Here is a 20,020-nt window from a genome sequence, read left to right on the forward strand (position 1 = left end):
AAACTAAACTGCAAAGCAGTGTTAAATTAGAAGAGAAAGTCCTGATAACCAATAGGGGATGCTCAATGCATTGGTTTGTACCAACTTGGCAGTAAAAGGGAACCTGGGGGGAGGTGGATAGGTAGACAGACAATATTAATAATAATAACTTAACATGAGCCCTTTCAACCATTCCCCAGGCTCCGGTAGAAAGATTGTTGATGTTTACAGTAAAATTTACTTCTGACAAGGAGTGGAAAAAACTAACTTAGGGGACATTGCTCCATCTAACTGGGCCAGTTTTCTTTTGGGAAGAATGCCTAGGAACACTGAGGCTTTATAAAAATACTAGAGGCCTGGTGCACGGAATTCGTGCATGGTGGGGGCGGGATCCCCTCAGCCCAGCCTGCACCCTCTCCAATCTGGGACTTCTTGGGGGATGTCCAACTGCTGGTTTAGTCGGACATCCCTCTCACAATCTGGGGCCGCTGGCTCCTAACTGCTCACCTGCCTGCCTGCCTGATCGCCCCTAACTGTACCCCCTGTTGGCCTGGTTACCCCCAACTGCCCCCCCCCCCCCCCACTGGCATGGACACCCCATGCAGCCTGCTGTTCAGTCGTTTGGTTGTCCCTCACTAACCCCCCTGCTGGCCTTGTCGCCCCACACAGCCTACTGGTCGTTACTGTTACTGTGATGGTGTCCTGGACAATTTGCATATTCCTCTATTATTAGTATAGATGAACTGGCCCATGTGTTCAAGATCTAGTAAGAGCACCCACAGGCTGAAAGGCAACCCCCAAGCAGCTAAAATAAATTCCTTCTCATTCTTTTATCTTCCTTTTACTAGAATCCATGTATGTAGTGGAATATCATGGACACATCTGCGTAAACAGTTGTAGCCCATTAAGTGCAGCTAAGAAAGCGAATACAACCTCCTCTCCTGCACAGACAGACTGGCAGGGGTACACTCAGACCTTCTGTATTCTTCTTGAGTCATGACCAATGCAACTTCTCCTCCGGGGGCAATGACTGGTGATGGGAGTTGAGTGCCAGCCCCAAGCCCTTCCACCCAACAGGTGGGACTGAGAGCAGCAGCAGCAAACATCTCTTCTTCACTTGGGCTTGTCAGGGGTGCTGCATGAGTGTGTGAGGAGGAATCTAGTCCATCTCTCTCTCATCCCCAATGAATTCGCAACCAATGAAGTATTGACTGAACACTTCCAAAGTGCTTAGCGCTGAGCAGAGGTACAGGGAAAGAAAGACAAAGTAGCCCTGAGTTTCAAGCCCCTCATGCTTTACTTAACGAGAACAACTCATTAGCAACATAAGATAGGTGCATCACCGAAGATGCACGCCATGTCAAATACACAAGCTAGAATCCACAGTCCGTCCTCTGAGCTTCCACAGCTGACAGGTGTCTGTCATAGCCATGTTCACCACTTATGAGTGCTGACAGCATGCCAGGCATCGCTCACCAGCATCAGCTAATTACCGAAAGAGGTAGCTACGGATTGTATCCCCATTTTTCAAACGAGGAAACTGAGGCACAGCCTAAGGTCACATGACTTAGGCACTGAGGCAGTGTGACCTCAGAGGCTGCCTACCCCAGCCATTGGTCTTCTTTTTTTTTTTTAATCCTCACCTGAGGATATTTTCTCATTAATTTTTAGAGAGAGTGGGAGAGAGAGGGAAAGACAGGGAGAAATATCAATGTCAGAGAAACACATTGATTAGTTGCCTCCTGCACGAGCAGAACGCTGACCAGGGAGGAGCCTGCAACCAAGGTACCTGCCCTTAACTGGAATCGAACCTGGGACCCTTTGGTCTGCAGGCCGACTCTCCATCCACTGAGCCAAACCGGCCAGGGTGACATTCGTCTCTATGCATGCCTGTTTCCTTCTCGGGTGAGAAGACTATCTCTTGTTTACTGCCACATATCCCAGTGCTGCCAATGCAGAAGGTGCTATTTGATAATTGCTCATTAAACTGAGCTGGGAAGGGGATGAAGGAAAAGCTGTGAGGGGAGTTGGAGAGGGAATCATTAAAGGGTGAATAAAGGGATTTCAGAGCAGCGGCAAGGCAAGGGGGAACCCAGGTGTCACCAGCATGCAGAGGCCCAAGGTGGCCTGGCATCCGGCCGCCTCCCTCCCAGTAGCTCTGTTGCAGTGCCAGAGCTGGAGCAGGATGGGAATAAGCAGGAGGTGAGGACAGGAAGGGGGCAGGTGCCTGAGGGAGGCACAGCATGGGCCCTGCCTCTCGCCTTTGCCCCCAATGTAACAGAATGGCAGCTATCGGAGCAGCTAAAACATAAGGGACAATCAACTAGCAAGTTAGCCAGTGCTGTCTTTGTGGCCCATAGAAGCTGAAGAAGAAAAAAGAAACAGAGAAGAACAAGTGTTGGTGAGGCTGTGGAGAAATTGGCACCATTGAGCATCGCTGGTGGGAACATAACAGGGTGCAGTGCTGTGGAAAACAGTATGGCAGTGCCTCAAAAAGTTAAACATAGACATACCATATGATCCAGTAATTCCACTTGTAGGTTTATCCCAAAGAACTGAAAGCAAGGACCTGAACAGATTTTTCACACCCGTGTCCATAGCAGCATTATTCACAGTAGCCAAAAGGTGAAGCAAGCCAAGTGTCCATCAACAGATAAATGGAGAAACGAAATGCAGTTCATACATACAATGGAATATCATTCAGCCTTAAAAAGGAAGGGAATTCTGACATGCTGCAACGTGCATGAATCCTTAAGGACATTATGCTGAGTGAAGCAAGACAGACACAGAAGGAAAAACACTATGTGAAGTATCTGGAGCAGTCCCATAAGTAGAACAGCGGTGACTGGGGCTGAGGGCATGGGGAGAATAAGTTATCATTTAATGGGTACGGACTTTCAGTTTTGGAAGATAAAAAAATTTTGGATATGGGTGGTGAGGATGTTTGCAGGACAAGGTGAATGGACTTAATGCCACTGAACTGTATATTTTTAAACAGCTAATATGATAAATATACAAGCCATGTCAAATACACAAGCTAGAATTTTATGTAATGCATATTTCACCACAATAAAAAGTTAGGGATAAAGAAAAAGTGGAAGCAGGCTTTATAGCACCCCAGTAACTCCTGGGGTTACCTTAATTGAGAACCTCTTTGAAACTATGTGACTATGGCCAGGACAAAAATGTTAATTTTATGGGGGAAAAGACCCCCCAAAACAACATGGGAACAGTGCTGATGGGAAAAGCCCGCGTTACTCTATCTTTTTGTACTCAACTTTTTCTGAGGATAGGAATCCTTTTTGAACATAAAAAAAATTCCTCAATCCCCACAGAACAATAGAACCTTTGGTATCCAGTGATTGTGAAAACATATCAAGAAGAAAGATATTATCACTTTTTAAAATGAACTTAAGTGACGACAACCCCACTCTATACATTTGGAAAAGGGCAGCACATGTGTGAAGGAGACATAGTCTTTATTCTCTCTACCAGCAATGCTAGATGTACAAAAGGATTGTCGGGTCCTTTAAAATAGCACTTCAGGCTCCTGGGGACCCACCGCCCACAGAGGGAGAACCACAGCTCTATACTAACGAGAGCCTAAAACTCAGCAATAAACTCCAAGACACAGTTCAAAACCATTAGGTCAAAAATGCTGTGATACACAAATACAGCACTTCTCAGAAAATAAAAAGCAAAGCATTTCCCCCCAGAATTACAGAGTGTATTTCTCCTACGTAGGCTGGATCCATGCCAGCAGGCAGCCCTCCCTTATACAAAGCCACCAGAGCCCGCTCAGCAGTGTGACCAGGCTGTGCCTGGCAGGTTGGCACCTCCCAAGGGAGCTGCCTCTTTGGAGTAAAGGGCCCCAAACACTGGCTCGCCTCCCAGTAATGATGTATTCTAATCATTTTCCCTTTCCTAAAGCGAAAAGTTCTAAAGCTACTTTTTATCGACTCCCGACACACCAGTCACCTAGTGTAAGCCCGTGGATCGTATAACAGCTCCGTGATGGGCAGACGCGACTCTACAAAGAAATCTCTCAATTTTAGGAACCTCAGGTTCTGGAAGCTACACTAGAATGGTTTATTACTTGCTTGGCTGACACAAGTAGCATGGGGCTAGATATAAGAGAAAAACCTGTTGTTGTTGTTTTACATTGATAAGTGTAATTTTTTAAAAGTAGAGTTCTCTAAGAGGGCAAAGGATATTATTCTACGTGTAGCCCTGCACACAAATCCATGGGCCAGTAGCTCGCTGCCACCCTCCTGTAGCTCTCTGCCCGCTGCTCCACCCTCCTGTAGCTCCTCCTGTCCCCCCTTCATAGCTTGCTGCCCTGCCCCCTCCTGTAGCTCTCTGCCGCCCGCTTGTAGCTCGCTGCCCCACCCTCCTGCTGATCTGTGATCCAGGCGTTACGTGGTCGGTCGTTACGCATCAAGGTGTAATGACCATTTGCATATTCCATCTTTATTATATAGGATGACATCAGCGTGCCTTGCCAAGGACCCACACTAGCCTGTGAAATGGGGTGAGGGGTGACTATGGGAAATTGTCCACCTGGTAAGCTGACTTGAGGATACTAATAGAAATGAGTGCTCATAACATTCTTGCATAAAAGTTTTAACCCAAAAGTACCTGGAAGTTTTAGAAACAGGTTACCATGTGGTGGATCGAGAGCATGTGGTGGCCCCAAATGCAAAGATATAAGCTGTTTTAATTAATCAAATCCAAGGCACGACCTTGGAGAGAACGAACCCAGAAATATTCCATAGACTTTCCTCTATGGGGTGACAGCTTCGGAGGAGCTTCTCTACCACGTTCCTTGAGTTTAGGACCGAGTTAAACACCCAGTGGGAATTAAAACCTTGGCGTTGACTCCCTCAAATCCAGGTTCTCCAAACCAGTTTGAAGCAAAGTGCGGAGGCAATTGGTGGGGCCCAGAGAAAGAAGTGTGGTGTTGATGGCATGACCAGCTGCCTGGGCTGCCCAAGGGCTTGGCTGTGAGCTGTGTTTCCTCTTATTGTCAACAATGAGTGGGTTGTACAAAGTGTACTGAGAGTAGAGAATATCGTCAACTTCTCTCTCTCGGAGGTGGGTCAAAACAAGTCAGCTATCTGGATAGCACAAGCCCCTTTTAGAAGCCCACCTTCACATTAGTCACATCGTGGACATGAGCAAGGAGGCATTTAAATCCTAGATGGAGCCTGGCCGAGGTGGCTGAGTGTCGACCTATGAACCAGGAGGTCACAGTTCGATTCCTGGTCAGGGCATATTCCTGGGTTGCAGGCGGCAGCTGATCAATGATTCTCTCTCATCATTGATGTTTCTGTTTCTCCCTCCCTCTCCCTTCCTCTTCGAAATCAATACAGATATATTAAAAAAGTAAAAAATAAATCAAATAAAAATAAATCCTAGACTGATCTCCAGGAGCAGAGAACACTGAGCAAGAGATGTTTGCTAAGAACGACCCAGTACTGGGGAGACAGAACAGGTGCATAGGAAAGAATCAGAGGCTATGGTCCAATTCAAAGTATCGCCGGATGACGTAAAGTTGGAAAACCCTTCGAGAGCAGACACAGGACCAATATGAACTTGTTCTCATTTTCATCTGTCCCACGAAGACTTTCCTGAATCACCAGATGCTACCCCTGCTTTACAAGAGAAAGAAGGAAGGAAGGAGAGCGGAAAGACTCAGTCTGGCTTGAAAATCCTCGCTCTGTCCCTTATGGCCTGGGTGACCTTGGACAGGTCACCAAGCCAATGTGCACCTTCTGGTCTCATACAATGAAGAGGGTGACATGGCCTTTCTGAGAGGGTTGTTGCACAGCTTCCTCTCGGCAAAGCCCACAACCAGCGCCTGGCATAGACTAAAACCCTGAAGCAGATTTGCGTCTTATCTCTAGACTTTGAGACCGAGGTGCCATAGTATTCAGTCTGACCTCAGTCCAATCCTCTTGGACAAATGACAAATCCGAGTCTCCCTGCAAAATTCCCGACATGCAGAGGTTTATGAGTGACTCCCCAGAAGTTCCACACCCTTTCTGGAGCACTCTCAGCCCACCACCTGGCTTCCCCTCACACTTGTTTAGGCACAACCCTCATGTGCATAACTCATTCCTCAATGAACACTTCCACTCCTATTAGGACTGGAACATTGTACCCACAGAGCTGAAAAGAACACCCCGTTTCCAAATCAGGAGTTTTGATCTTCTGAAATAATAATCTTATAAAGTGAACCCCACTGCTGCTGGGAGCTAGCTCAAGACTCCTTGTGAGAAACAGAAGCCTCCTGCAAATGTGTCCTTCAAATCTCTCCTCCGCTCACGCCAGGCCCATGGCAGAGGCCTCCAGGAGTCCTTGGCTTCCACCGCCAGCCCCTTCCTGCAATCCAAAGTGATGGACGAGCCCACTAATTGAGCATCATTAGCAGATTGAGATCATAGTCACAGGGTCTTAAGCACTTGGCAGGCTCCAAAGTCCCCAGGGAATCGTGGCACCAATAAACCTAGCATAATGTGTGACTATGTGTCAGCTACACCCAGGCTCCTTCGGCTCCAGAGGCAAATGAACATTTCTGCGATGTCCTTGGGGGAAAAGGCCAAGGAAGGAAAAGGAAAAGAGTGTCCCTTCGTTACAGAGGAACGATCAGAAAGCCCGCTGACACGCCAGAGAAAAAGGGGCAGCTGCTTCCCACCAGAGGCCAAAGTCCAGCTCAGAGCAAGACAACGGGATCCAGTCCAACATCAAACCAGTTTTCCTGCAGCATCCCCTCAAGTGACAGTTGGCCTGGCCCCGCAAAGGAGCCAGCCCACAGCAGGGGACACAGAGGCTGCCCGCTCCCCAAATCTGCTTTGGGACCCAAGATAACCCTGTGTCATCCCAAATCATCATCCTTCACCGCCAACCGCCCAGATTGCACTTGGAAACCTAGGAGGAAGGACTTTTACTGTGTTTTACGTAAATGCTTAAAAATCATCTCCACGAATTCGAACGGTATATTCACAACACTTAAACTCCACATTGGATCCATGGCGTGGGCTCCTACCTCTGACAGTAAAGATTAGTGGCCCACCTGGACAAGGAGGCAGGATTACTGATCCGGGTCCAGGCTGTGCCCCCAACTCACTGTGTCGCTTCAGGCAAGTCACTGAACAAACCGCAGGCTCCAATCCTCAGGTGTGAGATGAGTCTCACTGGAGTCGTGTTCCCCAAAGAGCCACCGACAGGCCTTCTGTTCTAAATGCTAGGGATGCTTGTCGCCTGACAGGGAGCCCAGGAATAGTCCCAGGGAATGGGCACAGGAGATTACTAGTGCTCACCAGTTTCCCACCTCCGTCCCTTCCTGGAGATCAAACAAAACATTTCAGGCCCCTTTTGCGGTTGGGTGGGTCCATGCGACTAGTTCAGGCCAAAGGGCTGTGACTGGAGGCCAAAGCCCTTAAGAGCCAGTGTGCGATGCCTAGCTGCTCCCCCCATCTCCCCTCCCCGCCGCCCACAAACCCATTAAAGCCTGGAGAGCTGCCTGGGCTGCAGCAGACCCTGGCAGAGGGTTATTTGTTACCACAGCATCATCCAGTCTCCCCTAAGTGATTCAAGGACCCCAAAGGTCACCTGATTTACGACAAATGGAGGGAGAACAGCTTCCCAGTAAGTGGCCGGTGTGGCTAGCAGCTGTCATTTGTTTCCCCCAACTTCTTCGCCGACAGAATTCAAATTTAGCTCATCATAGGGATGTGGTCAGCTCCAGAACTGTGACATAACAAATCAAATGGGTGTTGCTTTTTTAAGCATCTGCATTGCTGATCATTTGTTGTACAGCAATAGAAATACAATGCAGCAGGGTGAGGTAGTGAAAAGTCCCTCCGTCATCAAAGCTAAAGCTACATCCTCTGATGAGCTTATCAGCAATAAAGTGGACATTTTAATCTCCATATGTTTATTTCTATGTTTATTTCTCAATTAGTTCTGAGCTTCAGAGGACAAAAAGGTGTTTTCTTTTATTCACTCCATGCTAACCCCAAGCACTTTGTGACTCTGTAGCCAGAAGCATTCCTACACAATACAGACACCCTCAGCAACTCTTTAAAATGAGGCTCAGATGTGGTAGAAGGACCCAAATCCTGTCACTTCAGAATATAGACAGCTGGAAGACTGACTTTATATTTTATCTTTACTCCACAAAAAAATCCTCTCTATCCCCAAAAAACCACAACAGATGAAGGGAAGGCTTAACAGTCACTGAGCAGGCGAGAAAACAAAACCAATGAACCTTCTCCATGGGAACCAGAAATCCCAACCCCAAGTTCTGTTGTTTTCAGTTCTCAGATAATCACCTAAGAGTAACTGGCCTTTTAGATGTAGTTTAAATGAATGGCAAGGAGCTGGGAGATTTTGTAGGAAGGCCACATGCAGCAAGCCAAATTGCTGTTTGCATCTCCAGGAAGTATGCTTCTGTGGCTCCTGGATCTCATCATCCCTGACAACAGCGCCCTCCACTGGGCTGCAAATGCCTACCTTGTATGCTGCTAATTCCATAATACACCACCCTCAGCTTCCTGGAACTGAGTGGGCATCAGCATAAAAACAAAATGTGAGCCCTAACCGGGTTGGCTCAGTGGATAGAGCGTTGGCCTGCAGACTGAAGGGTCCCAGGTTCAATTCCGGTCAAGGGCATGTACCTTGGTTGCCGGCACATCCCCAGTAGGGGGTGTGCAGGAGGCAGCTGATCGATGTTTCTGACTCTCTATCTCTCTCCCTTCTTCTCTGTAAAAAATCATAAAATATATTTTAAAAAACAAACAAACAAACAAAAAAAAACCCGAAATGTGAGATTTTTGTCCCAGTGCCCGTTGAACTGAGCATTGAGAGGCAGCTTTCAGGGGAAGGAGAGCAGTCCTCTCCTTGAAGTTCAAAATACATTAGGGGAAACGAAGTCCCCAAATTTGGTAGCAGGTGTCATCAAATGAGTGCAACCTCTTTCCTTGATTAGAGTACAGTCCCTCATTTTTTTTTTTTTTTATAAAAAAGAATTTCAAAAGCTTGTAGTCTAATCAGTTTTTTTCTACAAATAAAGACACCATGATCTAGAGAAATTACTTAAATATAAAAATGCCGGATTTTGAATCCTGTTCTTCTGAGTGTTTGCTCCGCCAGATTTACTGTTCTCTAGCTGTGAGGGCTAGAAGGGCTCCTCTGAGAACTGTCCCTGGAGGCAGGGTTGCCCTGTCTGGTTCAGGCAGACCTGAACCTCTGAGAAACAGAGAAACTTGAGCTCTGGCGGTTTCCATGGTGACCACTGAGCCGGGTGCATGCTCTAAAGAGGCTGGCTGACTAGCCAGCACTTAGGGAGCAAAGGTTGTGGGGCATTCCAGGAAAAACCCACATGCCGCTGAGCTGCTCGGATGACATGTGAATGGGCGGCTACCCTGCCAACAAACACTTCATTCAGGAGACAGACACACAGCTCTCTGAAGTCTACGTGTCTGGCCCCATGCCAGGCTCTTTTCCATACATTATTTCATTTAATCATTACCAAACATTATAAAGCAGATTAGAATTCCATCCCCTTTTGCTAAGGAGTAAAGCGAGGCAGCTCGCTCTCACCCGGGATCACTGAGCTTATAAAGGTGGCTCTAAGCCTTATTCATCCACTCTGACAAACTGAAACTCTTCTAACAAAACTAAAATAGGGAACTCCCTGTAGTCTTCTAAAGAAAAGCTGGTCATGATTGCTTGTCTCAGAGGGAAAAACAAGTTCAGATTTAGAGCTAACCACTGATCTATCTTTCCCATCGTTGCTAGATTCTGAAAAAGATCTCAAAGTGTCATCTTAAAATATTAAGTCATGGGAAAAATTCCCTAAAGAAGGTTTGGAACACTTGAACATTAGGTCAATAATGAGAAAAAGAGCAGCAATGACCCTACACCAAAGCAAAGCAGGTGTTCTGTGAAATCATATGAATAGGTGTGAGTTAGGACCCCAGTCCAATCACATCTATGTCACATGACTGTCATTGATGCCAGGAATGCCATATTTAGTAAATAAATTTTGCTTGAGTTGAGGCTTTTGTTCCTTGTTTAAAGGTAAGTATTCTTAGGAGGAAAAATAACCCCACTAACACAATAGCAGTCATTAGCACCTTAGTATGAATTAGCACATCAGTGTCCTATTGCTGAGAGAACACAGCAGTGGAAGGAGAAAGAGGGAGGGGCCACGGGGAGACAGATACAAAGCACGAAGCAGTGCCCAGAAAAGGCAGGCTCTGGAAGAGATCCCAGAAGCCAGGATCATCCTGAAGACACCGAGCTTGCAAATAAAATGGAAGTTCCAAAACCAAATGGATGAATTTACAGTTCTCTACTTTATTGCAAATACACAAGGACTCATCTTCCATCTTTAAGAAGGAACGGAGTGTGCTTCATGTCTTCACAAAATCTGTGCTGGCAAATCCATACTTAACCCTCTGTGTTGTGATTCCAGAGATACCACTCTACAGAAACTAACTACCGAAGAGAAGAGCTTTGACACAGTGCCTGTGACGACCATCAGCCACACAGGAAATATGATCATGACATCAGACTATTCCCTTAAAAGTGGTAATGATATGACAAGACCCTGATGATCCCTCCTGGATCCCAAAAGGCTAAAGCCCATTGGATCTCAGAGGTCAGGGTTGACATAGAGGCAGTACTCACTCGAAAGACCTTCTCCACTCTTGCAATGCTTTTCCCAAAGATGGTTCCAAGTTGGTCTCCAATTCCAGCCAATAAGAAACCAAAGAGTGGAATTCCAAAGATGGCATATAAAATACAAAAGATTTTGCCTCCTTCAGTGCTCGGAGCAATATTCCCATACCCTGGTGAGAAATATTAAAAAGAGAGAGGGAGAGTGGTGAGGTAGCAGAGAAATTAGAGTACAGAACCAAAGACTCCACAGACCCTTCCAAACCTTCCTGCATCCCCACCCCCAAATTTGATGAACTTTAGGAAAGAGCACTTCATTTTAAAGGCCCGTAAACTTCAGAACACTGTTCTCATTGCCTCCTATCCTTCCTTCTTGTCAATAGTTTTAAGGAGATCCAGGCTTCCTGGATCTAATATGTTTAGTAATGTTACTTTTTAGGAAATGTGTGGTCACCCAAAATTGCATTTCTAATGGAAAGTGGTAGTATCCATTTCAGAAACACCAAACATCCTAGACCGGTCTGGTCTAGGGACACCTGCACACCTGAGAAGGGTTTGCCATTGTTGTTTTTAGATTGGAAATGAGCCCCTCCAGACTGTGGCTGCCTTCAACATTTGCCTTCCCAGGGTCATGGGTGCTCTGCACTGAGGAGGCTATGTGGTCTAGCACACATTCAGAAAGGACCCATGGACCACACAGCCCTACCTGGGGAAGCCTGAAAACAGTCAAGAGCGGGGGAAGGACAGTGGCTCTTTTTCTCTCTACTGGGAACCCTGCATCATCTCTGAGTCGGGCCTATCCTCTCACCCACTTCTTTAAAAAAATATATATATATATATTTTATTGGTTTTTTTACAGAGAGGAAGGGAGAGGGATAGAGAATAAGAAATATCGATGAGAGAGAAACATGGATCAGCTGCCTCCTGCACACCTCCTACTGGGGATGTGCCCGCAACCAAGGTATATGCCCTTGACTGGAATCGAACCTGGGACCTTTCAGTCCGCAGGCTGATGCTCTATCCACTTCTGGTTAGGGCCTCCCACCCACTTCTTGCATCAAGGGATATCAAGTGCTAAATAAATGTTTGTTGGTGGAATGGATGTTTACAGATAAAAGAAGCCCTTCACAGCCAGGTCTACGAGTACGTTTGTCAAACAATGCTTTGGAAACACCAACATCTTAAGACTGCAGCAAGTACATATTAGTAAGTAACTGAGGTATAGTGAATAGTGGCCTTACTCTATATGGATGGGACTAAAGGCAGTGGTATTGGAAGAAAATGGCTTATGGCACTAGCACAGTTTGTATAGAAATGAGTCTAAGTCATTTGTTATTCGTTTTCATGTCAATGAGTATCTAGGTAGTCACCTGACTATCCTCCGATATCAGGGTGACTCATGTGAGGTCTGTTTCTAAAGCCATCAGTGGGTGAGTTATTGGGTCCATGCTTATCAGCATGTTGGGGGTGCAGCAGAGTAAAGAATAACATTGATGATTGGTCCACCAATCCTCCTCTATGCATGTGGCGAGCTCACTGGTGTTTTCTGCCCTTGAGCAATGAGTCACCTTGCTATTTGCCTTTGCAACTTTCCACTCGGAATCATTCAAACCTCTTATCACAAAGTATCTAAATCACAGTTGCTGTTTCATCAAGGAGTGTTCAGTCAAGCCTCCTAAATCTTGCATTTCTTTGACTCACCACCATTTTGATTTAATGGTATAAAAACAACAACCAACCCTTGGAACTTTCTGCAGGTGCTTTCAGGAACTTGGACACAATCTTTTTTCTCAGCAGCCCCCTCTAGAATAATCCGATTTACATAACATAGCCCTCTTGGAAAGGGAACAAATGTGCCTATACAGTTTCACATTATGCAGGCTTAAGGTTCCCTCTCGGAAACATTCTAGTAACTTCTGGAAACATTCATACTCTTGCTTGGCTGTTTCATAATTGCCTGACTACTATCAAGGGATCTAGGATTTCTTTTAGTCTGATAACTCAGAAAAAAATACACTGCAGACACGGGCAAATGAACCTAGGCTTTGAACCTGCTGACTAGGCATCTTTGCAGCCCTGACCAATGCTGTGCACCCTTCCTCTTCCTCTCAGAGAGGACCTGCCCCCACCCCTGAGTCAGGGGTCATCCAGGGTCATCAGGAGCATGAGAGAGAAGTAAGAAGACAGAGGTTCCAGATTCAATTCATCTTACTCTACCCAGTTGTCCTTAGACTCACTTAGCCACTGCAAACCCTGGTGTTGGAGGGGTTCAAGGACAACATGGGGAAGAAAATCAATGAAGTGTCAAGTACCATACCAATGCAAAGTAGTTTTATCATCACTGGCTCCTTAGTTACTCAGTGTTTCACAGAGAGGAACACTAAAGTAAAATTTAAGCAAAGTTCTTAGGTTAGGGCACTAGTGAAGTGATATTTACGTCTCTAAGCATATTTAAGGGCATCGTGTCATATCAGACACAAAGTAATCGCCATTCCTGAGTGACGCTGTACTTTGTGCATGGGTGTGCGCATGCGCTTTTTTGTCCCCTGCCTCCAGTGAACTATTTGGAGTGACTGCTGCAGTTGGACTGTCAACACTGTGCCTCTAGGAAAATCCTAGAACTTCCATTTTGGAACTTTGAGGCAATAGGAGGCCCACGTTCCTGGATTCTTGGCTCTAGTCCTACCTGGCCTGTTAGACTGTCCTGCCCAGCCTTCCAGAATGCTGGGAGAACTTTGAAGTGAGGTTTGAGGGTTGTACGTAGGCTCTAGAACTAGAGATAATGTGGATTCTTGTCTGGTTCTTCCGCTTACTAACTCTCAGATGTTGGCAACCTACCTAACCTTTCTGCCTCCTGCTCCGCATTTGAGAAGTGAGGCTCTTTGATAGCACTCACCTTATAGCTACTAAAGATGAGATGAGTTACTGTGAAGATTAAATACGTGTATGTGAAGCCTGACGCACAGGAGGCGCTCAGTAAGTATTAGCGATTATCGTCTTGTGGTTTCCAGTAGGAAGAAATCACTTCTGAGCCATATGTCTCCAGGAAAATGAAGCCCCAGAAGAAAACAGATGGCTGGCTCCTACTTTCCCTCCAGAAACTCTTCTGTCCTCCCACAGTGCCAGGACACGGGACAGAATGTACCTCCAGTGGCTGGCTCACTGACCTGGGGGGGCCCATGGCTGGATTTGGGGTGCAGGCATCTCTTGGTGCAGCAGGGGGCTGTGAAAGCTGGGAAATGAGAGGGGATACACAGCTACCAGAGAAGCAATCAATGAGGCAGACCTAGCCCAGAAGATTGGAACTGGATTTAAGTAAAACAAAAGACGTCCAAGGAGCTACTCCATCAACTGGCTTCTGGTGACTTTCAAAGGAGATGAGCCCAGTGAGTACCGTTTGCAACGTCTGAGAAGGACCAAGGTGGGGCTTAGCTCCATTGACCCCCAGCTAGGAAACAGTCCCATGAAGAGAGGCCGATGTTTAGGGAGGACGTGTGCCCAAGGAGCACACAGATGATGCTTCTATGTGCTATTTATGTGCCAAAGTCACACCTTTGCCAACCCACGTGCTATGCAGCCCTGCTGTGTGGTGACGAATGTGCATTCTAAAACCAGAATGTCTTTGTACACAGGGCTGGCTTGGTGGGTGAGCAACCTGTGCAAACAGAACCCCATTTCGAAGGGCCCCGAGCTGTGGTTAGTGCTCTGCTGTTGCCATTTTGACATTCTTACTCATTTCTTAGCAAGGAGACCACATTTTCATTGTGCCCTGGGCCCTGCACATTCTGTAGCTAGTCCTGCTGAATGAAGCTACTAAACTCCACTGCCTCCTCACCATGAGATATTGGGCAAGTTACTTAATGTCTCTGAGCCTCAGTCTTCTCATCAGGAAAATGAGGCTAATAAATAGTACCTGCCTCCTGTGGTTCATGAGAGATTGTGAGAAGGCATGTGGAGCACAGTGCCTGGAACCTGGCAAGTGCTCAGTGAATGCAGGCCACAATGACTGCTATTTCCAAAATCATGGGTTAAACTTCCAACCAAGCGCTGGTTAATTAGAAATAGCGGCCCAGGTTCCTTGGCAGGCACAACTCTTAAATGAGGCTGCCAGGCAAGTAACACAGTTACTGGCTACCATCTGGAACCTGATCATGGGCTCTCACTGATGTGGGTGGAGTCTGGTGACTCAATCCAAAAATGCCTCAAAGACTAAACTCCAGTTGCACTCGGGAGCTGTTGGTCAGAATGCCATCACCTGTGGCCCTTCTGTTGGTGATTGTTTATGGGGAAGTCTCTGCATACGAGAGTGAGTGTCATGATTAGAAAAGCTAGTTACTGGGTTATCTACCAGCAGAGTCCACATTCAAGGGCAGGTGGGACTTTTTCACATCAGCATTAGTTACTGAGAAAGGGGACAGGTACAGGGCAACCTCAACAAAGACGGAGCTGAGTCAATTCTTTCTCGTGGTGGGGCTCCTGGCTTGGAAAACGCCTAAATGCGTTCCCTTTGGCCATACACTTGTAAATCTTTCTGTATGTCTGAGTACAAGGAAAGCTTTCTAAAAAAAGAAGGCCTTGATCCATTCAGATAAAAGAGTAGTATCAGTAGTATCGCTGCTTTTCAGAGAAGAATCTATTATTCCTCAGATCTCTCTGCCTACATTCTAAGCAATGAACACGTTTTTGTGTGTCTGAAAGGTACCTAACCTCATGCAGCCCGTGAAAGTCTTTCTGGAGAGCAATTTGGTGAGCCTTTAAAAGGCTCATGACCTTTGCCACGGCAATCCCTTGGGGATCTTTCCAAAGAAACAACCAACGATGAAGACCACACTTCATGTGCAGCAGTTTTCATGGTGATGCTAAAGGAAGAAACAGCTTCGGCCTCCAACAATATGGGATCATAGTGTGGATGGTAGAAGCCATGGAACCCATCAAAGATTGTTTTTCAGAGAAGCTTAGTAGTAGGGGGACATGTTTCCAGTATTATGTCATATATGAACTCAAGCAAGCAGGCTAATGTTGGTGCTTCACAAACAATGAAAAGACAGCTCCTCAGCTCCAGCTTCCCCCTGCCTGACTCCTAAATTGTGGAAAATTTCTCAGGATAAACTAAGAGAATCAGTGAGTTCTGATTTTTCCTTAGAAGCTTTGCTACCATATATGATGGATGATGAAAAATCATTATTTCCTCACCTTATTATTCTACTAACATTGTACTATGGTTCTCTTTAGAATTCTCAAACTGTGTGACTTTATAAATACTCTCCACTTTGGAGTTAAAATTTAGCCAGCTAAATGGTGGCCATCTTACAATACATTATTTTTGCAATGTATTGAGAAAGAGGGACAAAATAGCCTTTTTTTCATTGAATGGAACAAGGACCCAATCTCTAGCACTAACACTGAGCCATGATACTGAAGTAGGCTTATGGTTTGGGTTTTATTTGTGTTTTTGTTTCATGCCTGTTTTATAGCCGTTTCTTGTTCAACGTCCACCTTCCTTCAGATTTGGGGGAAAAGTGCCAAGCCTGTGCCTCGGTATGACACAGTGTCCTGCCTCCCACTATAGAGGCAGCACCTTCCCAAGCAGCCAGGACACAAGCACAGGAACCCAGAAGCTCATCCAATGGGATGCTCTGCCTAAGACTTTAAATCTAGAGCAAGTGGCCCACAGGAGGTAGGCGATGGCAGCAGCAGTGTCCAGCAAGGTCAGGCCCTGGCCATGAAGGTCAGAGGATACTGTCTGGCCCTCCATGATCTCTGACCCATACATGTGTGTTAGTTAGTATTTTTCTGTGCTGGGTAATAGAAAACCTGATGCAGGCTGGCTTAGGCAGAAAAGGAAATGCATGGAGCCTGGTAAACAGGAGATTTAGCATTTATTTTGTAACACTTCACAGATAGCTCCATCCAAAGCTCAAAAGATGTGAAAAGAAGCCTGTTTTTCACTCCCCCTTTCTTACTCTGCTTCTTTAGCTGAGTTCCAGGCATAGCAATTCAAGAAAATGACTGGCAGGGGCCTGGGCCTATCTCTTTCCAGATTTACCTCCAGTAAGACAGGATGTCACTTCCTCCAAAGGTCAAGTAATAGTCCAGGAACTGAGGTTCTTACTGGGCTAATCCCAATGAGTTAAGAGATCTCATGTCCATCTCTTAACTAAGGACGGTGGTCACTCAGGTGCAAAGTAATGGATTTCTTAGTCTAGACAAGGTGATTCTTCCCCTGAGACCTGGAGGCCAAGAGAGGGGAAGAGGACCATTGGGGAAATGGTTATCAGAATAAGTAAATTGATGCCAGGCATCAGAAACCAAGGACTACGTGTCATTTGCACAAACTCAAAGATTCTATAAGTAGCATATAAAAAAGGCAGGAAATGTTACATATCAAATGTTTCTCATTAGAAACACCATTCCTTTATCACATAACGTTATGTGGGCCAATGAACACAGTTGTTCAAGAAACCAAGCCCCTGATTCCTAAGGAGTTGACACAATAAGTACCATAGGACTCCTACCAATGCAGCTGTAGTGTTTTTCAGTGCATCATACAGACCCTGATTTAGCCATTTTATAAAATGAGAAAATTTGAATGTTTTTCCTGCTGGGGCTGTGAGGTTGTGGACTAATCTTGTCTGGAGTGTCTGAAAAGGCTTCTAGCCCCCAGACCCTAGTGCAGTGATGGTGAACCTATGACACGCGCATGTCAGAGGTGACACACGAACTCATTTTTTTGTTGATTTTTCTTTGTTAAATGGCATTATATATATAAAATAAATATCAAAAATATAAATCTTTGTTTTACTATGGTTGCAAATATCAAAAAATTTCTATATGTGACACAGCACCAGAGTTAAGTTAGGGTTTTTCAAAATGCTGACACACCAAGCTCAAAAGGTTCGCCATCACTGCCCTAGTGTAACGCACACCTCTGATATCTGCAATAGCTGATCTTAATGGATAAGCAGATTTGCAAGTGTGAATCTACTCTGACATATAATTAGATGAAGAGTCTTTTAAAAAAGAACAATTCTCTTTCATTCCAAATTTTCTTACAGCACATAACTTTCTTGATTGCGCCAATGTAGAAACACCACTGGTCCTAAAGGCTAGGTCTAAAAACACAAACAAAATGTGGTGCCTCTCAAAGAACCCTTAGCCTCCTAAACGTACACCAATAAGAAGTTGATCACCAAAGCTGTGCATCCCCCCAAGGGAGGCATACCCTTAGGCACCTACTTAACATGTGGTCATGAAGGACAAGGGGGAGAAGAGCCTCCCTGAAGGCATAGCTGGTCTCAGAGAGCAGCAGATGGGAGGGCTCCTTGCAGGTGTTAAGGAAGGAACCCTCCCCTTGCAAGGGCAGAGGGGCCTCCCAATGCCTGCCCTTCATTTCTATGGATGGGCAGTGCTGTGCGTTTCCCATTCTTTTGAATGAGAATTTTTATTGACTTCACTATTGTAATCAGGAAGATACCTGTCAAACTCATTTTCAGCAGAGCTGGGAGAGGGATAGCACCTAGCAATTCCACCATGTAGGAAAAGAAAATAAACAGAAGAAATACAGAGAATGATAAAAGAGCCCATCAGTTGCAAATCTCACAAAGTGCCAGCAAACATCCAATTCTGACGGCAAGGGTGTCACCTTGAACTTCGAAAGAGATATCTTTGTTTGCAGTAGGTGTGGATATAGGTTGAAGAGGGAGAGCAGCTTAAGCCTCCCACAATCCTCCCGCCTTAATCTGGCCCAAAAAACAGATGAGGCAGGACTATTCATAGAAGAACACAGATGGGCCTGCCGTCTCTTTGGCAGCAGGAAAGGGGAGTCTTGGGATGTGCTACCTGAACAGCTAGCTACCTGCTTCTCCCTGCTCTCCTCTCCCCAGCCCCATTTAACATTCAGCAGATAGCTGGTACAGGAAGAGCCAGTTTGTTTGGTGTCAAGTATTTTACAAAAACCTGGCCCAGCATAAATATTAAGCTTCCATTTTTTAAAAAGAATGTGAAAAGAGCAGCAAAACTTACCAAAGAATGGAAGACATTCAGTAGAAAAATGTCACCCCAACCAGACAAAATTGTAACAAACTATGAAGTCATCTCCTCTAAGCATTTTCACAGAGAAACCACAAAGCAGCAATGCAAGAAATTAGGAAAACAGTAGTGGGACAACTAGTGAAGACGAAATGGGAGCTAATGGAATTCAGGAAAGAAATAGGAAGGAAAAAAAATCCACTAATGATCATGAAATGAAAATAAAATTGGAAGGAACAGATGGCAGAATAGGCACTGTGAAGAACACACAAAAAAGGAATAGAGAGGATAAAATTACCAAAATGAGAACCAAATCGTAAGCGTTAAAAAGGCATAGAGGAAAGTTACAGACATAAAATACAGGCAGAAAAGTGATAATATATGTGTAGTTGGAATCCCCAAAGGACAGAACTAAAACCATACAACAGAGAAAACGTTTAGAGATGACAATCAAGAAAACTTTCCTAAAATGAAAGGAACAAAACCGAGTAGTGTTATCAGATGAAAGATAAAGACATAATCTTTTGCATAGCTGAGCAAAACATCAAGTCACTTACAAAAGGGAAAAATATTGGGCTGACATGAGATTTCTCCACAACATCATGAACATCAGAAGAGAGTGAAACACCTACAACACCTTGAAAAACATGGGAGTCAGGATTTCATTTCCAGCCAAACTGCCATTCAAGGGGAAAGTTATTTTGAACAACACAGGACCCTAGGGAATATGACTCCCATGAGCTATTCTTTTTTTTTTTATATATATATATTTTATTGATTTTTCACAGAGAGGAAGGGAGAGGGACAGAGAGTTAAAAACATCGATGAGGATGAGAAAGAAGCACGGATCAGCTGCCTCCTGCACACTCCCCACTGGGGATATGCCCGCAACCAAGGTACATGCCCTTGACCGGAATCAAACCTGGGACCCTTGAGTCCGCAGGCCGATGCTCTATCCACTGAGCCAAACTGATTAGGGCCCATGAGCCATTCTTAAGGTAACCATTTGAAGCTGAATTACAGCCAATCGGGTGAGGATGAGGAAAACCATGGCAAAAAAGACTAGAGATGAATACTGACGACATTTAACTGAGAACTACAACTAAAATAAATGTATCAGGAGGACAGACCAGAATGTAAATGATATACCCCGATGTTATAGAATGACACAGAGTAATACTTGATCGTGGAAGAGGGAAAGGAGGAGGATGCTAAGTTCACCTTATATTATAGCTGAGAGCCAAGAGGTATCATACATCTAAAGAGGGAAAATCAGCTGAAGTATATTTAATAATTTAAAAGTAAACATTAAAAGGATGGTGTCCAG

General features: G+C 45.3%; 1 protein-coding gene across 4 annotated transcripts in view; it reads right to left on the reverse strand.

The window, feature by feature from the left end:
* Positions 1-20,020, reverse strand: part of KCNK10 (potassium two pore domain channel subfamily K member 10) — a 109,584-nt gene that overhangs the window by 23,389 nt on the left and 66,175 nt on the right. For all 4 annotated transcript variants that reach the window (XM_070415399.1, XM_070415407.1, XM_070415416.1 and 1 more), the window contains one exon: positions 10,678-10,838. In XM_070415399.1, the coding sequence (XP_070271500.1) occupies positions 10,678-10,838 (161 nt within the window). The remainder of the gene's footprint in view (positions 1-10,677; positions 10,839-20,020) is intronic.

The sequence above is a fragment of the Myotis yumanensis genome, unplaced genomic scaffold (genome assembly GCF_028538775.1).
Source record: "Myotis yumanensis isolate MYYU_CA2020_CCGP unplaced genomic scaffold, mMyoYum1.0.hap1 SCAF_1, whole genome shotgun sequence".
Taxonomy (NCBI): domain Eukaryota; kingdom Metazoa; phylum Chordata; class Mammalia; order Chiroptera; family Vespertilionidae; genus Myotis; species Myotis yumanensis.